The sequence below is a fragment of the Macaca mulatta genome, chromosome 2 (genome assembly GCF_049350105.2).
Source record: "Macaca mulatta isolate MMU2019108-1 chromosome 2, T2T-MMU8v2.0, whole genome shotgun sequence".
Taxonomy (NCBI): domain Eukaryota; kingdom Metazoa; phylum Chordata; class Mammalia; order Primates; family Cercopithecidae; genus Macaca; species Macaca mulatta.
The window spans coordinates 158,457,511-158,481,530 of record NC_133407.1 but is presented as its reverse complement, the minus strand read 5'-3'; the positions used below and the strand labels follow the sequence as shown (position 1 = coordinate 158,481,530).

The 24,020-nt window shown below is 35.6% G+C and overlaps 1 protein-coding gene and 1 pseudogene across 26 annotated transcripts in view; one reads left to right on the top strand and one right to left on the bottom strand.

Annotated features, from left to right (window-relative positions):
- ZNF148 (zinc finger protein 148) overlaps positions 1-24,020 on the bottom strand; it is a 142,086-nt gene that overhangs the window by 66,087 nt on the left and 51,979 nt on the right. For 16 of the 26 annotated variants that reach the window (XM_015130046.3, XM_077993764.1, XM_077993746.1 and 13 more), the window contains 2 exons: positions 23,810-23,945; positions 13,787-14,135 (listed from right to left, as the gene is read on the bottom strand). In XM_015130046.3, the coding sequence (XP_014985532.1) occupies positions 13,787-14,119 (333 nt within the window). In that variant the 5' untranslated portion in view covers positions 14,120-14,135; positions 23,810-23,945. Of the gene's footprint in view, positions 1-13,786; positions 14,136-15,411; positions 15,529-23,809; positions 23,946-24,020 lie in introns of all 26 variants that reach the window. The other 10 variants (XM_028844546.2, XM_077993761.1, XM_077993758.1 and 7 more) reach the window with 3 other exon arrangements.
- LOC114676413 (deoxyuridine 5'-triphosphate nucleotidohydrolase, mitochondrial pseudogene) lies at positions 11,349-11,843 on the top strand (annotated as a pseudogene).

The window sequence follows — 24,020 nt, the reverse complement described above, 5'->3', positions numbered from 1 at the left end:
AGGCTGACTCTACATACCCTGTCCTAAATGATTTCCAATTTGTGTACTGTACTACTAGTCTAAGAGCGTAACTCTCCTTCAGTACCACTGTCTCACAATTCCAGATGAAGCAATTAGACATCAAAGGTCAGAGAGAACTATATTAAGAGTGTTAGGAGACTGGTTATGTTATTAAAGTCAGCTAGAAACCAGCTGTGGTGGCTTACACCTATAATCCCAACACTTTGAGAGGCTGAGGCAAAAGGCTGGCTTGAAGCCAGGAGTTCAAGGCCAGTCTGGGCAACCTAGCAAGTTTCCATCTCTATAAAAAATTTAAAAATAAAAATAATAAAGTCATCTATAAAGAAATCTTCTACCAACAATTTATGTTCACTTAAGGGGGAAAAAAAGATATAAACTGGGTCAAACAACCTTAAGAGCAAGTGAGGATACTGAAAAATAGACCATGTTGGATCAACTCCCTAAAACCATCTACTGGAAGAGACAATCTGATTCATCTACTTGCCTGTTGAGTTGAAATCATTAATAATAAGCAATAAACATGACTCTCACCAGGAAAGGAACAGTACTCAGTACATGCTTTCTGCCCAAATAATGATTGCTGGTAGATAATACACTTTTTTAAAGAGCCATGTGGTATGAGAGTAAAATCTTGTGAAAAAACTACAGTTGAAGTTAGTTACCATCTATTCTCCTTAAAACAAAACTACTACCGAATCCCTCAAATAAACTTTAAAAGAAATGCAATGGTAGTTAAGAATTGCATATAACTTATAAAAGACTTCGAAAAAGTACATAATGTAATAAATAACAAGTTGGAAGTTAGCCAGAGAGGGGAAGAAACATATTCTATAAATGGCTATTTAAGCCAACAAATACAAAGGCAAACTGATTTGTCACCCCCCAGAATGATTCTGAAAGATCATTCGTCACCAATAAACGCAATGCAATTCCTCAATTAAAGCAAAGCACAAAATATTTGTCAAAAATAATAAATACCACAAAGCCACTGAAATGGGTAAAATAATTCCTTTTTTCTAATAGGAAGAAAAAAGTCACCAATCCCTAGCATCTGTATATTAAGTTTTTATTGACTGGAGCATGAAATATTTGGGAGAATTATCTATACCCTCCTCCCTAAACTAGTAATAGGATTTAAGGAAATCTAAAACTAAAAACCAAAACAGAGGTCTTACACCAACGGCCAAATATATTTTGAGTTTCCTAGGCCATTAAATGAATTAATCATAAACACAAAAATGCATAACAATATGCCTGCAATTTTATACATGCTGCTTTATAGCACAAAAATTCATGACTAACAATGCTACAAGAATGCTGAAGCATTTTTTAAGGAATTATATACATGCCTGAAATATTTCATATTTTATTATATCATTATGTGACTAGAGCATGATTTTTTAGATAGTTCCTACTTTATAAAATCCTTTCACTCAAGTGATACAAAGCAATAGTTTCTAGAAGATGAATGTCTCATACATCACTGTGAATTACAATTTGCCCTATTTTGCTAATACAGAACATAGTCCTTCCTGTTAACATGCTTGCCACCAAACTGAAAAAATAAAGACCATAAAAATTTATGATTTGCTAAATCCTCCTGAATGGGTCTGATAAGTGTAAAATGGATAGGCCAAATAATTTTTTTAATTGCTGAAATAAAATTTTGTTTCTGAGTTGAGAGGCTTTCTAATATAGTGCTATCTAATAAAATATTCTGAAATAATGAAAATATTCTTTATCTACACTATCCAATACAGAAGCCATTAGCTACATGTGACTACTGACAACCTGAAATGTGACTAGTGTGACCAAGGAACTGAAAAATTAATTTTATTAAAATCTAATTTAAATATTTAAAGTATTAAAAACAAAATTCTAATGAGAAAGATGTAGATGTTCAAAAGTTGGCCTAGGCAAGGCATAGTAGCTCATGCCTGTAATCCCAGCAGGACTGCTTTGAGGCCCGGAGTTTGAGACCAGCCTGGGCAACACAGCAAGACCCCATCAATATTAGTAAAGTTTATTAAAATAAGAAACAGCTGGCCTATACTTTGCTGTTGAAAACATAGTGCCATTGAGCTAAATCTGAGTGACTGACTTAGAGAGCCAAAATAAATCCTGAAAATTGGTAGTTATCACAAATGATGACTTATATTTCAAATGTCACCAGACACTAGCGAGTTTACATAAGCTACAGAACTTAAACAATTTTAAAAAACTAAAAACTCAATTTTTTGCTTTGAACTGACCAAAAAAAGTTAAATATAAAGTTATCTGTATCTTCCATATGAATGAGCAAATCAAAGAAGAAAATCATTAACATGTTCAGTATCAATTTTTAAAAGGCTTTAGCACAATCTACAAAAACACTTGAGTAAAGGACTGTGAAGTTTCTACAGTTTTGGGGACCTGGATCATATTATTCTAGATCAATTTCTCTCTTCAATTCAAAAATTTACATTCGGCCAGGTGCAGTGGCTCACACCTATAATCCCAGCACTTTGGGAGGCCGAGGTGGGTGGATCACCTGAGGTCAGGAGTTCAAGACCAGCCTAGCCAACATGGGGAAACCCTGTCTCTACTAAAAATATAAAAATTAGCCAGGCATGGTGGCGGGCATCTGTAATCCTAGCTACTTGGGAGGCTGAGGCAGGGAGAAATGCTTGAACCCAGGAGGTGGAGGTTGCACTGAACCGAGACCGTACCACTGCACTCCAGCCTGGGTGACAGAGCGAGACTCTGTCTCAAAAAAAAAAAAAAAAAAAAAAGAAAGAAAGAAAAAGTACATTCATGGCCAGTTGTGGTGGCTCACACCAGTAATCCCAGCACTTTGGGAGGCCAAGGTGGGAGGATGGCTTGAGCCCAGGAGTTCAAGAGCAGCCTGGACAACATACTGAGATCCCATCTCTGAAAAAAATTTTAAACATTAGCCAAGCAAGGTAGCACACAACTGTGGTGCCAGCTACTTTGGAGGCAACGGTGAGAGGATCACTTGAGCCAAAGAGATCAAGTCTGCCATGAGCCATGATCACGCCATTGCACTCCCGCCTGGGTGACAGAACAAGACCCTGTCTCAAAAAAAAAAGAAAAAAGGAGAAAGAAAGTACATTAATGAAACCCAGACCTGCCCTTTACCTTTACCCCCCAACCTCATCAACATAAGTAAGAAGTAAGGGATAGAATTTCTCATGTCTCTTATGTTCTACTATAAACCAATGTTATGCAAACACTTTGCAAATTCTGCCCATCTGGTATATGGCATAATACAGCTTTTCATTGATTCATTTTCAGAATGGACTCAAATTTATCATTATCTATTGGGAATATAAGGAATGAATTATGGGTTACCATAAAAATGGAATTATCAAGCAGACACTGGAATTATCAAGCAGACACTGAAGTTGTTTTAGAAGAATACAGAGTTGAAAAAAGTTCAAAATATACTGTTAAGTGAAAAGACTACATAAAAAGCAATACCATCTCATGTATGGCATGCTTATCAAAAAAGCATAAAGCACATACGCCAAAATTTATGAGTGACTATATCTGGGTGATAGCGGTATTGTAGGATATTTATTCTAGAGATATGAACACCTATATTCACAGAAAAACCTGCACGCAAATGTTAACACCAGCTTTATTTTTAATAACCAAAACCTGGAAACAACTAAACTCGATAAGTGAATGGTAAACTGTGGTACATCAATGCTATGCAACACTACTATAAAACAAACAGTAACAAATTACTGATATATGCAACAACCTGGATGACTCTCAAGAGCATTATGTTGAGTGAAAAAACAGTCAAGTCCAAAAGGTCACATCCTGTAGGATTCCATTGATACAACATTCTCAAAACTGACAAAGTTCTAGAGATAAACAACAGATTGGGGGTATTCAGGGGTTAGGAATGGTGGAAGGAAGACAAGAGGTGTGCCTATAGCAGATAGCACCAGAGATACCTTTGTTATCCTGGCTTAGTTCTGTATCTTGATTGCTTTGGTGGTTACACAAATCTACACGTGCTATAAAACAGAAGTCCCCAACTCCCAGGCCATAGACCTGTTAGGAACCTGGCTGCATAGCAGGAGGTGAGCAACCAATGAGCAAGCAAAGCTTCATTTGTATTTATACACTCTCCCCACTGCTCGCATTAATGCCTGAGCTCCGCCTCCTGTTGGGTCACTGTCAGCATTAAAATCTCATAGGAGCTCAAACCCTATTGTGAACTGCACATGCAAGGGATCTAGGTTGCCTGCTCCTTAATGAGAACCTAATGCCTGATGATAATCTGTCACTGTCTCCCATCACCCCCATATGGGACGGTCTAGTTGCAGGAAAACAAGCTCAGGGCTCCTACTGATTCTACATTATGGCGAGTTGTATAATTACTTCATTATATATTATAACAACAGAAATAAAGTGCACAATACATGTAATGCTCTTGAATCATCCTGAAACCATCTCCACCCCCACCCCATTCGTGGAAAAACTGTCTTCCAGGAAACTGGTCCCTGGTGCCAAAAACGGTTAGGGGTTCTTGCATAAAGTACCCAACATGGGATACACTGTAGCAATGTGAATTTCTTGATTTTTGACATTGCAGTACGTTTATATAAAATGTAACAACTGGGAGAAATTGGATGAAGGATGCAGGGGGTCTTCTCTGTACCATTTTTGCCACCTTCCATAAATCTATATAATTTTAAAATAAAAAAGGATAGATTTTGTCCTTTTCCCCTTCCTGCTCTTGCCTATCCTCTTATCCTCCAGGAACCAGTCAGTTCTAAAGCCATAAGCTGGGGCCAAGCAAGATGTCAGATACCAGACAGAAGGAAGAGGGCTTCTACATGGGAGGAGGCCCAATATAAGATGTCAAAGCCCAAGAAGGGTGAGGTGGTTCTCCATATAGAAGGGCAGCTCAGCATGAGGTGTTGGAGCCCAAGCAGCATAAGGAAGGGTCTAGATTGTGGGAAAAGAGCAGCCTGGAGCATGATGTCAAAAGCTAAGGAGGATGAAGAAGGTATCAAAGAGTGGGTGTGGACCAGTGCAGTGTATCTAAGTAAGAGTGCCCTAAGGAAGGGGTCCACTTGGAGCTAAGGTCTAGTTCAAGTTGTCAAAGCACATGCAGGAGGAGAAAGGTATCCACACAGGGCAGGGGTAGCAAGTACTCCTGTGAGGTTTAGAAGCCTAGGAGCATCTGCATCGGGCATTAGGGTAATAAGTAAATATGCTGAGATAACAAGCCAGGTTTCTCACAGTCTAATGTACTCTGTTGGACTGTAATGGGAGGTATCATTAGGAACTTATGGTTTTCAATATTGATAGGTGGGGAAATTATTATAGAAAGGAATATGTGTACTATATACGAATGTATATAATTACATACATACATACATTCTCTAGCTCTGTCCATTGAGAGGCCTGGGAGCAGGTATACCCCAACTGCAAGGAGCAGCATGTTCAGCACCCAGACCCTGGTTTCTAAATACCATTCTCCACTAAAATGAACTAGGGGGTCCATGGAGAAATGGCTGACTCCAGAACTGAAGCAGAAAACGGACAAGATAAGCCTAGAACATAATGTGCCAAAAAGCAAAGAAGTACTCAACGACTGACAAGGTATGTCCAAGAACATAAAACCCAGCTTGAAAAGGCTTCTTTTAGCCAAATCTTAAACAGAGTATGAAAATAATCACAGTAATATATTTTAACCCAGCAAATTTTTAAAAACCCTAATTCCATACTGATGCACATAAAGTGTGATAAGGAATAACTTTATAGTAGCAAAGCCTGGAAGGTGTCAATTGATCAAAGTGAACCATCATCTGAATGACAGCAAATAAAACTCAGGTGCTGCCTGTCAGAATGCAATGGGAAGAAAACACAGCACTATTTCTACAATATTCCTGCCAAAGATGCTTAACTTAAATATCGTAAGGAGGAAAAAAAATCAGGTAAGGCCTGAGGGACATTCTCCTAAACAAATGTAAAATATAAATTCCAAAAGTGATGAATTAACCCAGACTAACAAAAACTGAAGAACACGACAATTAAATGTAACATGTAATTCTGAACTGAGTCTTTTGGCTAACAAACTTTAACTGCTGGACTTTAGCAGTTCTCTCCCAGTAACTAACAGAACATGTAGATCACTGAGTACATAAAAGAATTAAAGAATACAATTAGTGAACAGGCATTGTGGCTCACACCTGTAATCCCGGTACTTTGGGAGGTGAAAGCAGGAGGACTGCTTGAACCCAGGAGTGTGAGACTAGCCTGGGCAACATAGTGAGACTCTGTCTCTACAAAAAAAATTTAAAAATTAGCCTGGCATGGTGGTGTGTGCCCACAGACCAGATAGCTGAGGAAACTGAGTTGTGAGGATTACTTGAGCTCAGGAGGTGAAGGCTACATACACCAGCATGGGCAAAAAAATAAATAAATAAAAGAAAAACAAAAAGAAAAGAAAAAAGAAAAAGTGAATATAACTAAACAACTTGACCTAACTGACATTTAGAAAATAACCCAACCAACAATAGCCAGAATACACATTCTTTTCAAGTACACACAGAACGCTCACCAAATAGATCATATGCCAAGCACTAAAACAAGTCTTAATAAATTTAAAAGGGCAGAAATCATACAGCATATATTTTCTAACCACACTCATTAGATATCAGTGATGAAAAGGTATCTGGAAAATTTTTAAATATTCAGCAATTAAGCAAAACACTTCTAATTAACTCACGAATCAAAAAGAAATAAAGGAAGTTTAAAAGTATCTTTAACTGAATTAAAATGATAAAAATACATCAAAAGCCATGCTGAGAAAAGTTTAGAGCTTCACATGTTTAGGTCAAAAATGAATATCTAAAATCAGTCACCAAACTTTCTACTTTAAAAAGTTAAGATGAGAAGAGCAAATGAAAACCAAAGTAGTAGAAGGAAATAATAAAAAGTAAAAATGAACAAAAGTTAAAGTGAATAGTGAAAATCGATAAAACCAAAATGTCATTATTTGAAGAGACAACGAAAACTAATAAATCTCTACCCAGTCTAATCAAGAAAAAGAAAAATTATTGTACCAATAGCAGGAATGAGAAAAAAAGAAATCACCATTGATCCTTAAAACAACAAAAGAAAATATTAATAGAACTTTGGTCAATTAAACAATTAAGAAATAGACAAATTCCTTTAAAAATACAATTTACTGAAACTTATTCAAGAAAAAAAAATGTTTAGTATGAATAGCCTACTTATGTTTTTAAAATAAAATTTGTAATTTAAAACCTTCCCACAGGTTGAGGTGGGAGGCCACTTGAGCCCAGGAGCTTGAAACAAGTCTGGACAACATAGTGAGACCCTGTCTCTATAAAAAAAAATTTTTTTTAATTAGCCTGGTGTGATGACATGTGCCTGTAGTCCCAATTGTTTGGGAAGCTGAGGTGGGAGGATAATTTAAGCCCAAGAGGTTGAGGTTACAGTGAGCTGTGACTGTGCCCCTGCACTCTGCACTCCAGCCTGGGCAACAGAGCAAGACCTTGTCTCCAAAGAACAACAAAAAAACCTTTCCCACAAAGAAAACTCAACTCTAGATTAGCTTTACTGGTAAAGTCTATCAAATATGTATGATAGAAATATCAATCTTACACAAACTCTTTCAGAAAATAGAGAAGGAAATACGTCCTAACCCATTTAAAATGAGGCCAATATACCTAAAAATGACATAGCTGTTACAAAAAAAAAAAAAAAAAAAAAAAGAAAACCGTGGACTAATATCTCTCATAAACATACAAATGTTTAAATTAGTAAACTGAATTCAACAAGAAAAAAGGATGACACATCATGACCACATGTGATTTATCCCAGGAATGCAAGGGCTGTTTAATATTTGAAAATCAGCACAATTCACTATATTAAGAGAATGAGAGGATATTCATATGATCATTTCAATCAATGCAGAAGAAATACTTGATGAAGTTAAATATCCATTCACGTTTTTTAGACAAAGTCTCAGAAAACTAGAAAGAACACTTCAACGTAATAAAAGTAATCTATGAAAAACCTATACCTAATGCCGTTTTTGAAACAGGGTCTCACTCTGTAACCCAGGCTGGAGTACAATGGTGTGATCTTGGCTCACTGCAACCTCCACCTCCTGGACTCAGGTGATCCTCCCAATTCAGCCTCCCAAGTAGCTGAAACTACAGGTGCACACCACCATGCCAGGTAATTTTTCTTTTTTTTGGGCAGAGATGGGGTTTCCCCATGTTGCACAGGCTGGTCTTCAACTCCTTAGCTCAAGCAATCCGTTCCCTGCCTTGGCACCTTAAAGTGCTGAGATTAGAGGCATGAGTCACTGCACCCAGCCTCTAACATAATTCTTAATGATGAAAGAGTAAATGCAGTCCCCTTAAGATCTGGAACAAAGCAAAGATGTCTACTTGCATCGCTTCTATTCATCATTGTTTTGTAGGCCCCAGACAGTGCAATAAGAAAAAGAAATAAAAGAGATACAGATTGGAAAGAAAGTAAAACATATGGACAATACATAGTGAAGAAACCTAAGGAATCTACAACATAACTACTGTAACTAATCAGTAAAGATAACAAAGTCACAGAACACATAGTCAATATAAAAAGAATCAACTGCATTTCTATATTCTAGAAAGTAACAATTAGAATTTGACATTTTAAAACATACCATTCACAACAGCATCCAACCAAAACCATGAAATACTTAAGGATAAAATTAACAAAATATGCCCAATAACTTTACACTGAAAACTACAGAACAATGCTGAAATAAAGAAATCCTTAATAAAAGTAAAGGTGTACAACGTTCATGGACTGGGAGCCATTATTGTTTAGATGTTGGTTTGTATCAAGTCAATAAACAGAATCAATGCAACCTCAATCAGAACCAGTTGGCTTTAAAAAAACAAACAAACAAAAAACAAAAAAACAAAACAAAAAAAACCCTAAAAGGTGGATTCTATATTTTATATGAAAATGCAAAGGTCCTAACATAGTCACTACAGCATTACAAAAGAACAACAAAAATGGAGGACTTACACAACTTGATTTCAATATTTACTATAAAAGATACAGCAATCAAAACAATATGATACTGATTTAAAGACAGACACTAGGTCCATCAATGAAAACCCAAGAGAACTAAGACTTACACGAACATGTACCAAGAGAAATGAAAAAAAGACTTGTACAACCATTTTCCTAACCACTTTATTCATAATCATTGAAAGAGACAACACAAATAACCACAAAAAGGAAAATGAATAAATAAATTTTAAGATATTAATTAAAATGACTGAACATTAATGAATAGGGAAAAAGAATGAACTGTTGATACATTCAACCAACATGGATGAATCTCAAAACATGTTGTGCAAAAGCAGTCAGACACAAGAGTTACATATAACTCCATTTACATGAGGTTCTCAAGGGACAACGACAATTTATGAAGAAAAAATATGAGAACAATTGTTGTGGAGGGAATTGACTGGCAAGAATTACAAAAAAAACTCCTCAGGATGACGAAAACATTTGGTGTCTTGATGGATTATGGATTATACAAGTTTATGCAGTTGTCAAAACTCTGAACTACAAACTCAGAATCTGAGCATTTCACTTTAAACTTTTCCTCAATTAAAAACAGAATGCATATTTTCACTCAAAAACAATCTGCCTACTATAACCCAGGTATTGAAAACACAAAATTTAAAGGCACGATACAGAAAAAAATATCTTAAAATATAATGACAAGACAGTCCTGCAAGCAAGGAAATGCAAAGTTATTGTAGTTACCATAAAGAAAATCACAAGAAAGAGAAATCTTTTAAGGTGAAACGTGAACAACAGGAAATTGCCAAATAAATAATATTATAGGCATATACGACATTAACAAAAGTAACAGAAAAAAAACCATAGTGGACCTAGGCAACTAAATTAATTTCATATGCTTAAAGTATAAAATGGTGGGGAAAGGGGTTGAACTACAGTTTTTAAAAAAAAGTTGGATAAGGGACAAGAGTATGATGGCTATTTCCGCCCGTGCAAAAAAGTACATTTTAGCTGTTTAGTAATGAGGAACCACTAGAGAAGTTTCAGTAAGGGAATGACATGTATACATCTCGTTTGGAAAGATGACAGTAGAAACTATCTGAAAGATACACTGGAGAAGGCTCAGGCTACTGTCAGTCCAATAAAAATGTCAGTCTATTGCAATCTATAGACTACTTCATCCAACAAAAACAGAATGCGCACTCTTTAAAAGCTCACACATAACATTTCACCAAGGTGGACAACATTCTGGGCCATAAAACACAATCTAATAAACTTAACAGAATAGCAATCACACGGCGTCTGCTCTAAGACCACAAGAGAATTAAACTAGAACTAAATAACAGAATGGTAGCTAGAAAATACTTCAAAATACTTGGATATTAAACGACACACTTCTAAACAATAATGGTGCAAAGAAGTTTGTTTTTTGTTGTTTTGTTTATAGAGTTTCGCTCTGTCACCCAGGCTGGAGTGCAGTGGCGCAATCTTGGCTTACTGCAACCTCTGCCTCCAGAGTTCAAGTGATTCTCATGCCTCAGTCTCCCACATAGCCGGGATTACAAGTGCATGCCACATGCCCGGCTAATTTTTGTATTTTTAGTAGAGATGGGGGTTTTGTTGTGTTGCCCAGGCTGGTCTCAAACTCCTGAGCTCAAGTGATCCACCCACTTTAGCTTCCCAAAGTACGAAGATTATAGGCGTGAGCCACCACACCCAGTCCAAAGAAGGAATCTTAACAGACATTTTAGAATATATTGAACTAAACGAAAATAAAAACACAACTATCAACATGTGTGCAATGTATCTAAAGCAGTGCTTAGAGGAAAATTTATAGTATGAATGTATATATTAGAAACAAAAAATCTAAAATGAATACACTTCCACTTTAGGAAAGTAAAACAAGAAGAGCAAAGTAAACCCAAAACAAGCAGAAAAAAATAATAAAAATGAGAGTAGAAATAAATGAAACTGAAAATAGGAAATAGAGTAAAAAAAAAAAAAAAAAAATCAAGAAAACCAAAAGCCGTTTCTTTGAAAATATCAGTAAAATGAGCAAGCCTCTACCACTGGGCAGGGGGAAATGCAGAGTTATTCGAATATGAGTTTCAGTTTCAGTTTTGCAAGATGAAAAAGTTCTAGAGATCTGTTGTACAACAATGTCAATATAGTTTACGCTACTAAAATGGACACTTAAAAATTGTTGCTCTCTCCACTGCTCGCATTCTCACTCTGCCATGCCCTGCTCTGAAGAGACACCCACCATTACCCCCGGCAAACAGGCCTGGTTTGCAGAGGAGGGCAGCATGCAGCTCCATTTTGCCTCACTCTCTGAGCAGGCCACAACCCTGACTCCGGGATCCACACAGCCCAAAGGCTATGACCTCGACGGTGCCTACGATGATACAATACCACCTACGGAGAAAGCTACAGTGAAAATGGGCATTCAGATAGCTCTTCCTTCTGGGTTTTATAGAAGAGGGGCTCCATGGTCTGGCTTGGCTGCAAAACACTTTATCGATGTAGGAACTGGTGTCATAGACGAAGATTACTGAGGAAATGTTGGTGCTGTACTGTTTAATTTTGGCAAAGAAAAGTTTAAAGTCAGAAAAAGTGATCGCATTGCACAGCTCATTTGTGAATGAATTTTTAATCCAGAAATAGAAGAAGTTCAAGCTTTGGATGATGCTAACAGGCATTCAGAAGACTTAGGTTCTACCAGAAAGAATTAAAATTTATGCTAAGAATAGAAAATGAGAACTCATACTTTTTTCTTAAAGAGTTTTTGCTTAAAGCATTTTGGTAAAACTTCTGTAATCTTAATAGCTTTACCTTCTAAAAATACTGCATTTTCTTATGATCAAGGAAAAGAGTACCTCTGCTTAGATCACAGAGAAACTTTGTTTTTCTGCTGATAGTTGTATGTAAATCTTCTTTGTCCTGATATAAGGCAAACAGTGTCTTTTTAAAATCAAATGTACATCAATTACAGACCCAAAAAAACCCTATATAATTTAACTCAGTTAAATGATACTTCACAAAAAAAAAAAAAGGAATTAAGACAGTAATTTTTTTTAAATTACTGTCTTAAAACAAACAAACAAAAAAGAGAAAACACAAATTACTAATATCAGAAATGAAAGAGAGGACATCACTATAAACTCCTGGACATTAAAAGGATAATAAAAGAATACTATGAACTTTGTTCCCACAAATTTGACAACTTTATCAAAATGGACCAATTCCTTGGAAGACACAATCTGTCAAAACTCACACAAGAAGAATTACATAATCTGAAGAGACCTACATTTATAGGAGAAATCGAATCAACAATAACCTTCCAAAACAGAAAGCACCAGACCCAAAGCAGTTCACTGGTGAATTCTACCAAACATTTAAGGAAGAAATTATATTAATTCTCTACAATCTCTTCCAGAAGACATAAGCAGAGGGAATACTTGCTAATTTATTCTATGAGATCAGTATTACCCTAATACCAAAAACAGACAAAGACATCAGGAAAACTATAGACTAATATTTATCAAGAACACAAATGTAAAAATCCTCAAAATATTATCAAATCAAATCCAACCACATTTAAAAAGAACTATATACCACAAACAAGCAGGATTTATTCCAGGTAAGAAAGTTGCTTCCACATAAAAAAATCAATTAATGTAATCCATCACATCAACAGGCTAAAGAGGAAAAAGTTATTGCAATGGGCTAGGTAAAGCTGGTGAACGTCTATATCAGAGCACAACTACAAGTAGTTATCCATTCATTCACACCATGTGCCAACACCTGGACTACAGTGAAAAGTAAGACAAAACTCCTGTCCTTACAGTCTACAATCTATCAGAGAAACATCGTACAAGTAAATCACAAGTCCCTGTCACAGGGACTCAACCTAGAGTTAAGAAGAAGAAGTCAACTTATATCTACAGGTTATAAAACAGGTATGAGGTATGACTGACGGTATTATCTCAAGCAGGATATATTAAAGTCTTAAATAAAAAAAAAAGTACATGTTAGATGAACTGAAAGGAACCCAGGTTTGATATCATAGAAAGAAGAGACAAGAATTTACATGACGGTTGTGGTTTCACTGATTACTGGGTAAAAATAAAGGTAGAAGAAGGAAAAAGATATGGGCGCTTATGAAACATCTTAATGTCTGGGGTAGACAGGAAAAAGTAAAGGGCTGATATACTTTAAAAAGATAAACAGATCAAGCAAGTGGAGAACACAAAGAGAACAGAGAATAAGAGCATATTAGAAAAATTTAAGAAGGCAGGAATTACAGAATTCGAAGGAAAAATCCTTGAATGTGTGATCTTTTTCTAGTTATGTTGAAGATTCAAATGTTTTACTCTTTAAGGACAAGCCTAGAAGTTAAATAAAGTATCTTTCAAAATTAAGCATTTAAAATTTAATACCCAAGTAATCCTGATACAGAAATACTGTTATCCTGAAAGAAATAAGCTTCTAAAATAATATAATACAAGAACTTAATTTTGCCTTTCAAATATGATTTATGTCAATATTTTAGTATATCTATTCAAGAACACTATTTATCCCTGAAACACTTCCTGAAATTTCTTCGATGACTTGCAGTATTACTTAACAAGAAATTATGTTTCTAAGTTTAGTATCCTATAAAGGAATTACTTACAGGAACATTAAGTGCATATTGTAGTCCTTGAGGAAGTCTTTCATGTGTTTCCATCTGCTCCTCATCATTTTTCACTGTCTCCTCGTGGACCATGAGTTCATCATGTGATATCATATCCTGTTGTCTCATTTCACTTTCTTGTAACACTTCATCTGCAGCAAGGATCTCCTGGTGAGGCATACTTCGATCTTGAAGTACTGAATCCTGTAGCTCTCCAGACACAGTAGACTGGCCAGACACTCCACCCATTACAACCATTGTCCTGGAAGACTGCATTTCGTCTATGCCGCCACATTTAAGAAACAATCCTTCCAGTTTGTCGTCAATGTTCATGCTTAAGTATAACTGCCTAGAAAGACCAAGTTTGGCAACGAAACATAGTAAATTAGTTTTATATGACTACTTCATTTTTTTTAATTTTCAAATTAAGAATTTGAACAGTCAAATACAAAGATTTTATTCATGTACTTTGGAACTGCCTCCAATTTTAAAATTATAATACCAAGATCGGTTTCCAAAGGCTGGTAAAATAAAACACAAATTTTCATTTTGATATAAAGGCATAAAATCCTAACTACTTTATTATTGAAAAATAAGCCTGACATAAAAGCAAATTAGGGAAAAGTATTTGTAACATCAATCAAGGGATCCGTACTTTTTAATATATTAATAATATATTGAAATGTGTTAAAAATAAAAATATAGATGAATTCAATAAGGAATAAACAGAGAACATCATGAAGCAAATCATTTTTAAAAATTTAGAAATAGTCATTAAACATAAAAAAAGAGTCTCAGTAGTAATCCAAGAAATTACCATTAAACAGCACTATCATATTTCAACTACCAAACTGATAATGACTCTTAAAAAATACATCCAATGTTGAAGTATTAAAAAAAGACACTCATCTACTGATAATAAAAGTATGTATTATATCAACTACTTTCAAAAGTCATTTGGTAGTATGTATCAAAAGCTATAAAGATGTACATATTCTTTGAACAAGGAATTCTACATTTTGGAATTTATCTTGACGAAATAAAAAATGTATACAAAGGTATACACAGAAAACCACTACAGCAGTCATTACCATAATGAAAATGTTAAGTATATTTCAGTTTAGTCACTTCTTTCCCAAATTAATCACATAAGTAATGACCAACTTTGATCACAGTTTTCAGCAGTCAAACACCAAAGCTAAATTCCAACACACTACTGAAATCAAAATACTCTTTCCTTTACTAAGGTTATTGTTAACGGAGAAACCTTTACTGAAATGAACAGCTCAAAACAACCTCATAAACAGCAAAATATACAAATGTATAATTCAAAACTTGCTAATCTTTCTTCCCTGGTACGAGGTGTTATCAGCCTACAATATATACAGTATATCTGTACAAAACACCTTATTTCACTTTTCAAAATCTTTAAGGCAGCAAAGTTAAAATCTAAAGGTCAAAGATTGCTGGGTATGGTAGCTCATGCCTGTAATTCCAACAATCTAGGAGGCCGAGGTAGGCGTATCACATGAGCCCAGGAGTGTGAGACCAGCCAGGGCAACAAGGCAAAACCCCATCTCTACAAAATAAAAATACAATAATTAGCTGGGCATGGTGGCACGCACCTGTGGTCCCAGCTACTTGGGAGACTGAGGCAGGAGGATGGCTTGAGCCCAGGAGGTCGGGGCTGCAGTGAGCTGTGATTGTACTACTGCACTCTGCCTGGGTGACAGAACAAGACCCTGTCTCAAAAATAAATAAATAAAAATAAACGTCAAAGATGTTACATACATCACCAAATATCTGCTCTCTTCAAAAATTTCATTTATCACATTTCTTAGAAAATAAACTAAAACTAAATGAAACACTCCCTTAAGGCTAAAATTTGATTATTCTGACCATTTATTTGGAAATCCTTAAAAATCAATTGGTGAAAAGTATTTGTAACATCAGTCAAAAATTCCATATCCTTAATATATTAAAATACCTTAAAAATAAGAAGAGATGAATTCAATAAAGAATAAACTGACAGGAACACTACCAGACAAATCACTAAAGAAAACTTAGAAACAATCATTAAATATATAAAATAACTATGTTTTTATGTTTTAAATACATAAAACATTGGCCGGGCACAGTGGCTCACGCCTGTAATCCCAACACTTTGGGAGGCCGAGGCAGGCAGATCACGAGGTCAGGAGATCAAGACCATCCTGGCCAACATGGTGAAACCGTGTCTCCACTAAAAATACAAAAAATGTAGCTAGGCATGGTGGCGGGTGCCTGTAGTCCCAGCTACTCAGGAAGCTGAGGGAGAAGAATCATTTGAACCCAGGAGGTGAAGGTTGCAGTGAGCCGAGATCGAACCACTTCACACCAGCCCAGGCGAGAGCAAGACTCCATTTCAAAAAAAAAAATTGGGGGCAGTGCATATATACATAAGTATATATATTTATGGGGTACATGAGATATTTTGATATAAGCATGCAATGTGAAATAAGCAAATCATGGAGAATGGGGTATCCATCCCCTCAAGAATTTACCCTTTGAGTTACAAACAACCCAATTACATTCTTTATTTTTAAATGTACAATCAAGTTGTTATTGACTACAGTCATCCTATTGTGCTATCAAATAGTAGGTCTTATTCATTTTTTTCTTTTTTTTTTTTTTTTGCCCATTAACCATCCCCACCTTCCCCTTCTCAGCCTCTAGCAACTATCCTTTAACTCTCTATGTCCATGAGTTCAATTGTTTTGATTTTTAGATACCACAAATAAGTGAGAACATGCATTTGTCTTTCTGTGCCTAGCTTATTTCATTTAACATAGTGATCTCCAGTTTCACTCATGTTGTTGCAAATGACTGGATCTCATTCTTTTTTATGGCTGAATACTACTCCACTGTGTACATGTACATTTTGTTTATCCACTCATCTGTTCATACACACTCAGGTGGCTTCCAATTCTTAGCTATTGTAAACAGTGCTGCAACAAACACAGGAGTGCAAATATCTTAATATATTGATTTCCTTTTGGGGGGGTATATGCCCAGCAGTGGGACTGCTAGATCGTATGGTAGCTCAATTTTTAGTTCTTTGAGGAACCACCAAACTTTTCTCCATAGTGGCTGTACTAATTTACATTCCCACCAACAGCATAGAAGGGTTCCCTTTTCTCCACATCCTCACCGGCACTGGTAATTGCCTGTCTTTTGGATATAAGCAATTTTAACTGGAGATGACATCTCATTGTAGTTTTGATCTCCATTTCTCTGATGATCAATGATGTTGAGCACCTTTTCATGCTCATATGCCTGTCTGCCATTTGCATGTCTTTTGAGAAACGTCTACTGAAATCTTTTGTCCATTTTTTGATTGAATTATTAGATTTTTTTTCCTATAGAATTGTTTGAGCTCCTTATATATTCTGGTTATTAATCCCTTGTCAGATGGGTAGTTTGCAAATATTTTCCCCCATTCTGTGGGTTGTCTCTTCACTTTGTTGACTATATCTTTTCCTGTGCAGAAGATTTTTAGCTTGATGTGATTTTTTTTTTTTTTTTACCTAATTGTATGCTTAGCATCAAGCCAAAACAATAAGTATTGAGGAAGTAGTAGTATTCTAGGGACAGATAATATTTTGGAAAAAAGGCATAAAGTGCTAGAGTGAGAGACTTGGAACAGGAAGAGAGCACACCTTGATACAGAAGTAGTAAAGTGGAAATACTCCAAATGAAAAACAAATGACCTCTTTAAAAATCTTCCTGAAAACCGACCACATGCAAAGAAAAATAAATCTCTCTTCCTTTTTACATAAGTTCCTTATTCCTATGGCCCCAAATTAAGGCATATATTGGGAGTTAAACTGTCTGGCCTGGAAACTGTTTTTGAAATACCCTGAAATTTCCCCAAAATACCAGAAAGTACTAAGATATCAAAACAAACTCCAATATCAATGGATACAAGGTTTTAAATAAGACAAAGCTTTAAACTGAGCTTTGGAAATATCTATCAAAATGAAAAGTATATGTACTCTTGATTCAGCAATCTCACTGCTAGAGATATATAGTATACAACCTTATGGGTTTATTCATAGACACTCATCAAAGAAGAAAGTACAAGGATGTTTGCTACAACTCTTCAACGGGAAAAGACTGGAAACATATTTAAGCATCCATAGACAGGGGACTTGTTACATTAATTATGACTCAACCATACAATGGAACATGTGCAGCCATTAAAAGGAATGATGTTAGCTTTATGTGCTGGTTCTCCAAGATATATTAAGTGAAAAAAAATCAAGGACAACTATGTAGATAGTAAGATCCTTTCTATACATACACACACACACACACACACACAGAGAGAGAGAGAGAAACATATATACACACGCACACATATATATATATATTTTTTTTTCCTGGTAAGAAACTTAACTGGAATTTGGAAAATGAAATAAGAAAGGATCTTCATGAAGAAGACTAATTTTGACTTTTTATTATTCCTTTTTCATGTACCAACATCTTTTCTTTCTTTAAGGTTACAGCAAGCTAACAGGGTATGAGTAACAGAATTGACTCTAGGTCTTGTTTTTCTTCTTTATTTTAAAACAAAGACTTAGTGTTATTTTAAGACATGTTTCAAAGACAAAGTGAGTCATACCTCTATCATATACCTCAACCTGTCTCTGGCCGGGAAATTTTACCAGGTCCATGGAAAAAGGGAACAGGACAAAGCTACACTTATTAATTAAAAAAAGATAAAGTAGAAAAAACACACTTGTATTGTCCTGGCACCTCCCTTCTCTGCCATTATGGTTTTAACCTTTCCCACTGAAACTCTTCAGTGGTCTCAGTCAAAGCTCTCACGTGCCTCACTGCATATTCAAAAATCCAAATACAACAAAAGGTTCCAAGCTCAAAAGCTAACACATGTCATATCCCTCCCCTAATTTCATTATTTTTAGGGAGGATCAGCTAAGTGTAAAGAAAGAAAACTGAGGTAGTCAAGCCACACTAATATGTGAATAATTAACTGTCTCTTCCTGTTAACTCCTCAAAAAGCCAACTGCTTTCTAATCCAAATGTGTGTATAATTAATGGAAAGTCAGGGGTTAGGGATACGACACAGAAGAGGAAAGAAAGAATGCTTCCTTTAAATCTTATTACTCACATGGAAGACGATTTGGCAGGGGAAAAAAACTAAACAATTAATTTCAGCTTCAAGGAACCCCTGTCCAACTGAAGAGGAAAGAAAATACGTGGAGTAATAAGCCACGCTGAGCTCCCTGTGAAGACCCTTTATCTCGTAGAGACCTTAGGCAGCTGACACCACAGAGTACAAAATGGCAGCACTGTTAAGAACCAAGACGGGCTGGACAATGATGTCCGAGGGCTAATTCAGCTAAGAATGAGAGGCAATCCTTCCTCTGCACTTCAAGTTACCCACAGCAGAGAATGGTGAAAACTACAACAGAGCAGGAAAGAGAAAGGAAGGAGACCAACTAAGGCCAATTTCTCCTAAATCTCCCTTTCACAGATTACTTCAAATTCTGCATTCTTTCCCCGCTTCCATGATTTATTCTTCCCTCATCACCATCCCTCTGCGAGAGAAACCGGCTACAGGGGTATTTAGGGGGCCACAACACAACTTCCCAGTTCCATTGAATTTCCCCTCCCCGCTCCCACTCCCAACCCCACACACACCTAACATCCTTCCTATTGACACGTTTAGTTCAGCTGTGTAAAAGTCTAACTGTAGTGACTTAGGTAACCGTCTAGTCATTTAAGCCTAGTGACAGAGGGGTACTTAAAAAGAATGTAAATTATCTGCCATTACTTTTCTCCTGTCTACCAGAAGAAATAGTTGACTCTTCTTGTGGTCATCTTCGAATTTAATGTCTCTAATCAATTACGTGTAAGTAATTAAAAACTAAGCTTTACAGATTTATATTAAGTTGAAACAGAGCAAACAGTTTTGGGTCAGGGCTTTTAATAAGGAATTAAATACACAGGCTTTTAACACAAATGTTTTTTGACAATTATTTCCAAAACTTGGGGAACTGTCTGGGCTTGTCTTCAGAGGACAAAATTAACAGACGCATTACAAATGGACAAGTTGGGTACTATTACTCATTTTTAATCAAATATACAAGGCTCTTAAAAATGCTTCCTTGTTCTACAAGGGCCAATTAAAAATCAGGGAAAAAAAATGCTTGCTGAGGTTTTCTTAATGGGAGTTTTATACAATTAATGGGGTCTTTCCAAATTAGTATGTTTACGTCTGTATTCTAAAATTCAGAAATTATGAAAACCTGGAGAGGAAAGACAACTAATGTGTGCTGAAATGTAAGACACTGTGCTGGGCACCTTTAAATATATTGCCTTACTTAATACTTACAATAACCCTCAAGACAGTAACAGCATATCCCCATTTAACAGACAAACTGGGGCTTACCCAAGGATGCATAGCTAAGAAGTAAACTGGGATTTCAAACCAGACTTAGCTGACTCAATGCACTTTTTACCTTATCACACTATTTCCTGACTTTAAAAGGCCCTGGACACATTAGGAAGTAGTTGAACTCTTATTGCCCTCTCACCACCTGCTCTTAAGGCCTCTCTATCATCATTGCTTGGCTTGGCAAAGCAATCAAACTGTCCTTAGCTGACTACTCCATCTCATGGCTACCATGGGAGAATGTTCTGACACAGAATCCCCTTTTCTTCTGTGGGAGGACTCGACACTTTCCACATTTTCTGTTTTCCAATTTCTTTTTTTTTTTTTTTTTTTTTTTTTTTTGAGAGGGAGTCTCGCTCTGTCGCCCAGGCTGGAGTGCAGTGGCGTGATCTCAGCTTACTGCAAGCTCCGCCTCCCGGGTTCACGCCATTCTCCTGCCTCAGCCTCCCGAGCAGCTGGGACTACAGGCGCCCGCCACCATGCCCGGCTAATTTTTTGTATTTTTAGAGATGGGGTTTCACCGTGGTCTCGATCTCCTGACCTTGTAATCCACCCGCCTCGGCCTCCCAAAGTGCTGGGATTACAGGCGTGAGCCACCGCGCCCGGCCTTCTGTTTTCCAATTTCTATCTGTTACTCATATCTCAGTGAATTTCTCCTCAGCCATTCTTTCTTTTTCATGGGTTTAAATATATCTTCTTAAGCTACCTTCCTTCCTCTGTTTTCTCAAAGCCTTACCAGGAAAATCTCTCTACCTTCCCATTTCCAATTGGAAATTTAAAAATAATCCTAAATATGGCTAATAAATGTAAAACCAGTCAGTGCTAATGATACACCTGTATCAAAAAAAGAGGGCTGTACAATTTAAAATGAAAACAGATTTGAAGGCTTGTGCTATATGCTCTAAAATTTTTTAAAGCACCAAGTTCCCTTTCAGAATGTATATGAACTTCCATGTGCCACTTATTACCTTTAATTAATCTGCATTTGAGCATGAAAGAAATAAATATTTCCCACTTAGAGATCCTCCATTTCTATGTATTGAGTTTGGTAGTAATATTATTTTCCATAAACTTTTTTGAATAATATGGAACTTCAACTATGAGTCAAAGCAGGTTATAATAGGCAAGCTTCGGAACCTAATCATCGTCTTCTGTATAAAAAGAGTAATTTTCAACTTAAAATATTCTCACAAATTCAGTAACACCTCTTCCCCCGACTTTGTAACAGAACCTATCCATTCTAAAATGAAACTTCACTTGCAAGCCAAAAGAGAGGCACTCAAAGGAACCTGTTCTGAAAACAGGTAAAAGAAAAAAAGCTAGATTTCACAAATTACTTCTGATCCAAAGCACTTTGTTATTTGCAGGATGCCAGTTACATTCACTTGGATATTAACATTTCTAACCTATGTTTCTAACTGTGAGAAATTACACCTTAAAAATATCAGCATTAGAAATACAAGTATCAATGAGCCTCCAAATCATTTGGTGAGATGAAACCCATGATTAATACCAGAACCTTTAACAAATTTGCTATTTGTTATTCTGAAGAAGTTTTGCATTTGCTTTCATCCTTGAAAAGTACAGTTTTGATCTAAGCAGAAACTACTTCATCTCTTATTAAAAAAACAAAATCTATTTCTTGTCTAAGTACATTCAAAGACCTCTTCAGATATATTTCTGTATAACTACCATTTTGTAACTATAAAACATACCTTGTAAACTATGTTAATTTTTAAAGTACTACTATTTCAAAATATCCTAACAGGAACATCATTTATACAATGGGACACAAAGGCTTCTCTGATCAGTGCTAACAACAATAAAGGATGTTTAAATAAATACCTGTTTCAATAGCTGCTAACACAACTATTAATCAGAAAACTTACACACTAACAATAATCATTTTATATAATACGACTTCAAAAACCTAAAAAGTTAAAAAAAAAACTATTTTTCACCACAGAAAAATAATTTATAAATATTTGAATAAGCCAAAGTTAATAGGCATTTCTATACCACACTGAAGCCCCTCTCAAATGAAACAGAATCTAGGCATATTCTGCATTCCAAATATTTATTATCTGTTCTGTAAAACAATGTAACAAGAAGATAGTAGTATTTAAAATACTAAAATATCAAATTTACAGAAATTCAAACAGTTTAAGAAACAGCTATAATTTATCTTAACAAGAAGAGGGGGAGGGAAAAGGTAAAAAAAAAAAAAAAAGTTCCCACAAAGCAGAATCCTACATTCTGTTGGATCTAGTTATTGCATCCATTACATTTTATGCCAATATCAACAATTCAAACATTAATATTCAAACTATAAAGTTTCTGTATTCTTACATGATCAAAAGAAATATTTAAAAATATTTTTAAAAACTTCTTAAAACAAAATGTCCCTGTATACTATGAACAAATGTTAAACACCTAATTTTTTTTCAATTAAATGAGATGGGACTGGGCACATACCACTATGCCTAGATTGCTAATGGTTATTTTTAATACATACTATACAGTAACCAAGACTCATTCTAGAACAACAACAAAAAAGTTAACTGTTTAAATCAACAGCACTTCTTTTTAATGGAAAATATATCGGACTCAAACCTTAATGTGACAGATACCTGGCTATCTCCCCAGAATCTGTTCTCTCTTTCTTATCCAGTAATAAAAATTAAGTGCAACATATGGCTGCCTAAATCAGAGTCACTTACTTCCCAGCCTCCTTTGCAGCTGGTTGTGACATGTGACAAAGTTAAAACCAAAAGGATCTGAGTGAAAGTGATATACACAAACTCCTCTTAAAGGTAAACAGAATGCCGTTCTCTTTTTCTTCTTATCAGCAGACACAATGGTAACCATTCTCACCCACAATATAGAAACTGCACATAAGAGCAGAGCAAGACAAAGGAGCCCTGGTATATAGTGATTCTGCAGCCTCCATATACTCTCAAGATAGTTTACACAGACTTTTCAAGTAAATTCAAATATATTTCTACCTTTATAAGCCTCAGTCACAGTAGCGAAGCCTATATACTTAAGTGATTACTGAATTATCTATAAGACTGCTTCCTTATATTAGTGCAGGCATACACACAACATGTACAGATGTATAGAAACTGGTATGTTTTTTCACATTTTAAAAATTATATAGCAAACACCATTAAACTTGACTAACATGCCTAACTTTCCTCAGTGTGAAAACAGTTTCTTTGAAAATTCTGGGAAATTTAATATGAGTGTATATGTGTTCAGGATAGAGGGTAAAAAATGCTATATCCTGTTGAGAAAAAGTGTTAAACCAAGAAAATAACTCTCAATTCAATTTCACTTAAGATTACACATTTTTGTGTGTGTTAGAGTCTAAAATGACACCATTATTCATCTCTTAAATTTGTTTCCTCAAGAAAAAAACTAGTTTCTTCCAAATATAAATACCAAAACTTTAAGAAACTATTATATAAATTCAGTATAAAATTCTAGCAGCTAAACACAATGACTTCATATTTGAAAAAACTTATTTATTCAAGATTATGAAATGCAAGTATTAAAATTACCTGAGACTAAGGTAAAAATGAAGACTTCAAGGAAGGGAATGCTGTAGAGTTGAAAAAGAAATCATGGTTGAGTTTCCACCTTTCATAGACTTCAGAAATCCTCAATACCACCTTAATCACTTATGCCATCCAATTCCTACAATAAACACACACACAACAAACATTATTAATGGTAGGAAAAAATACTATACAAATATAATATATGCAAATT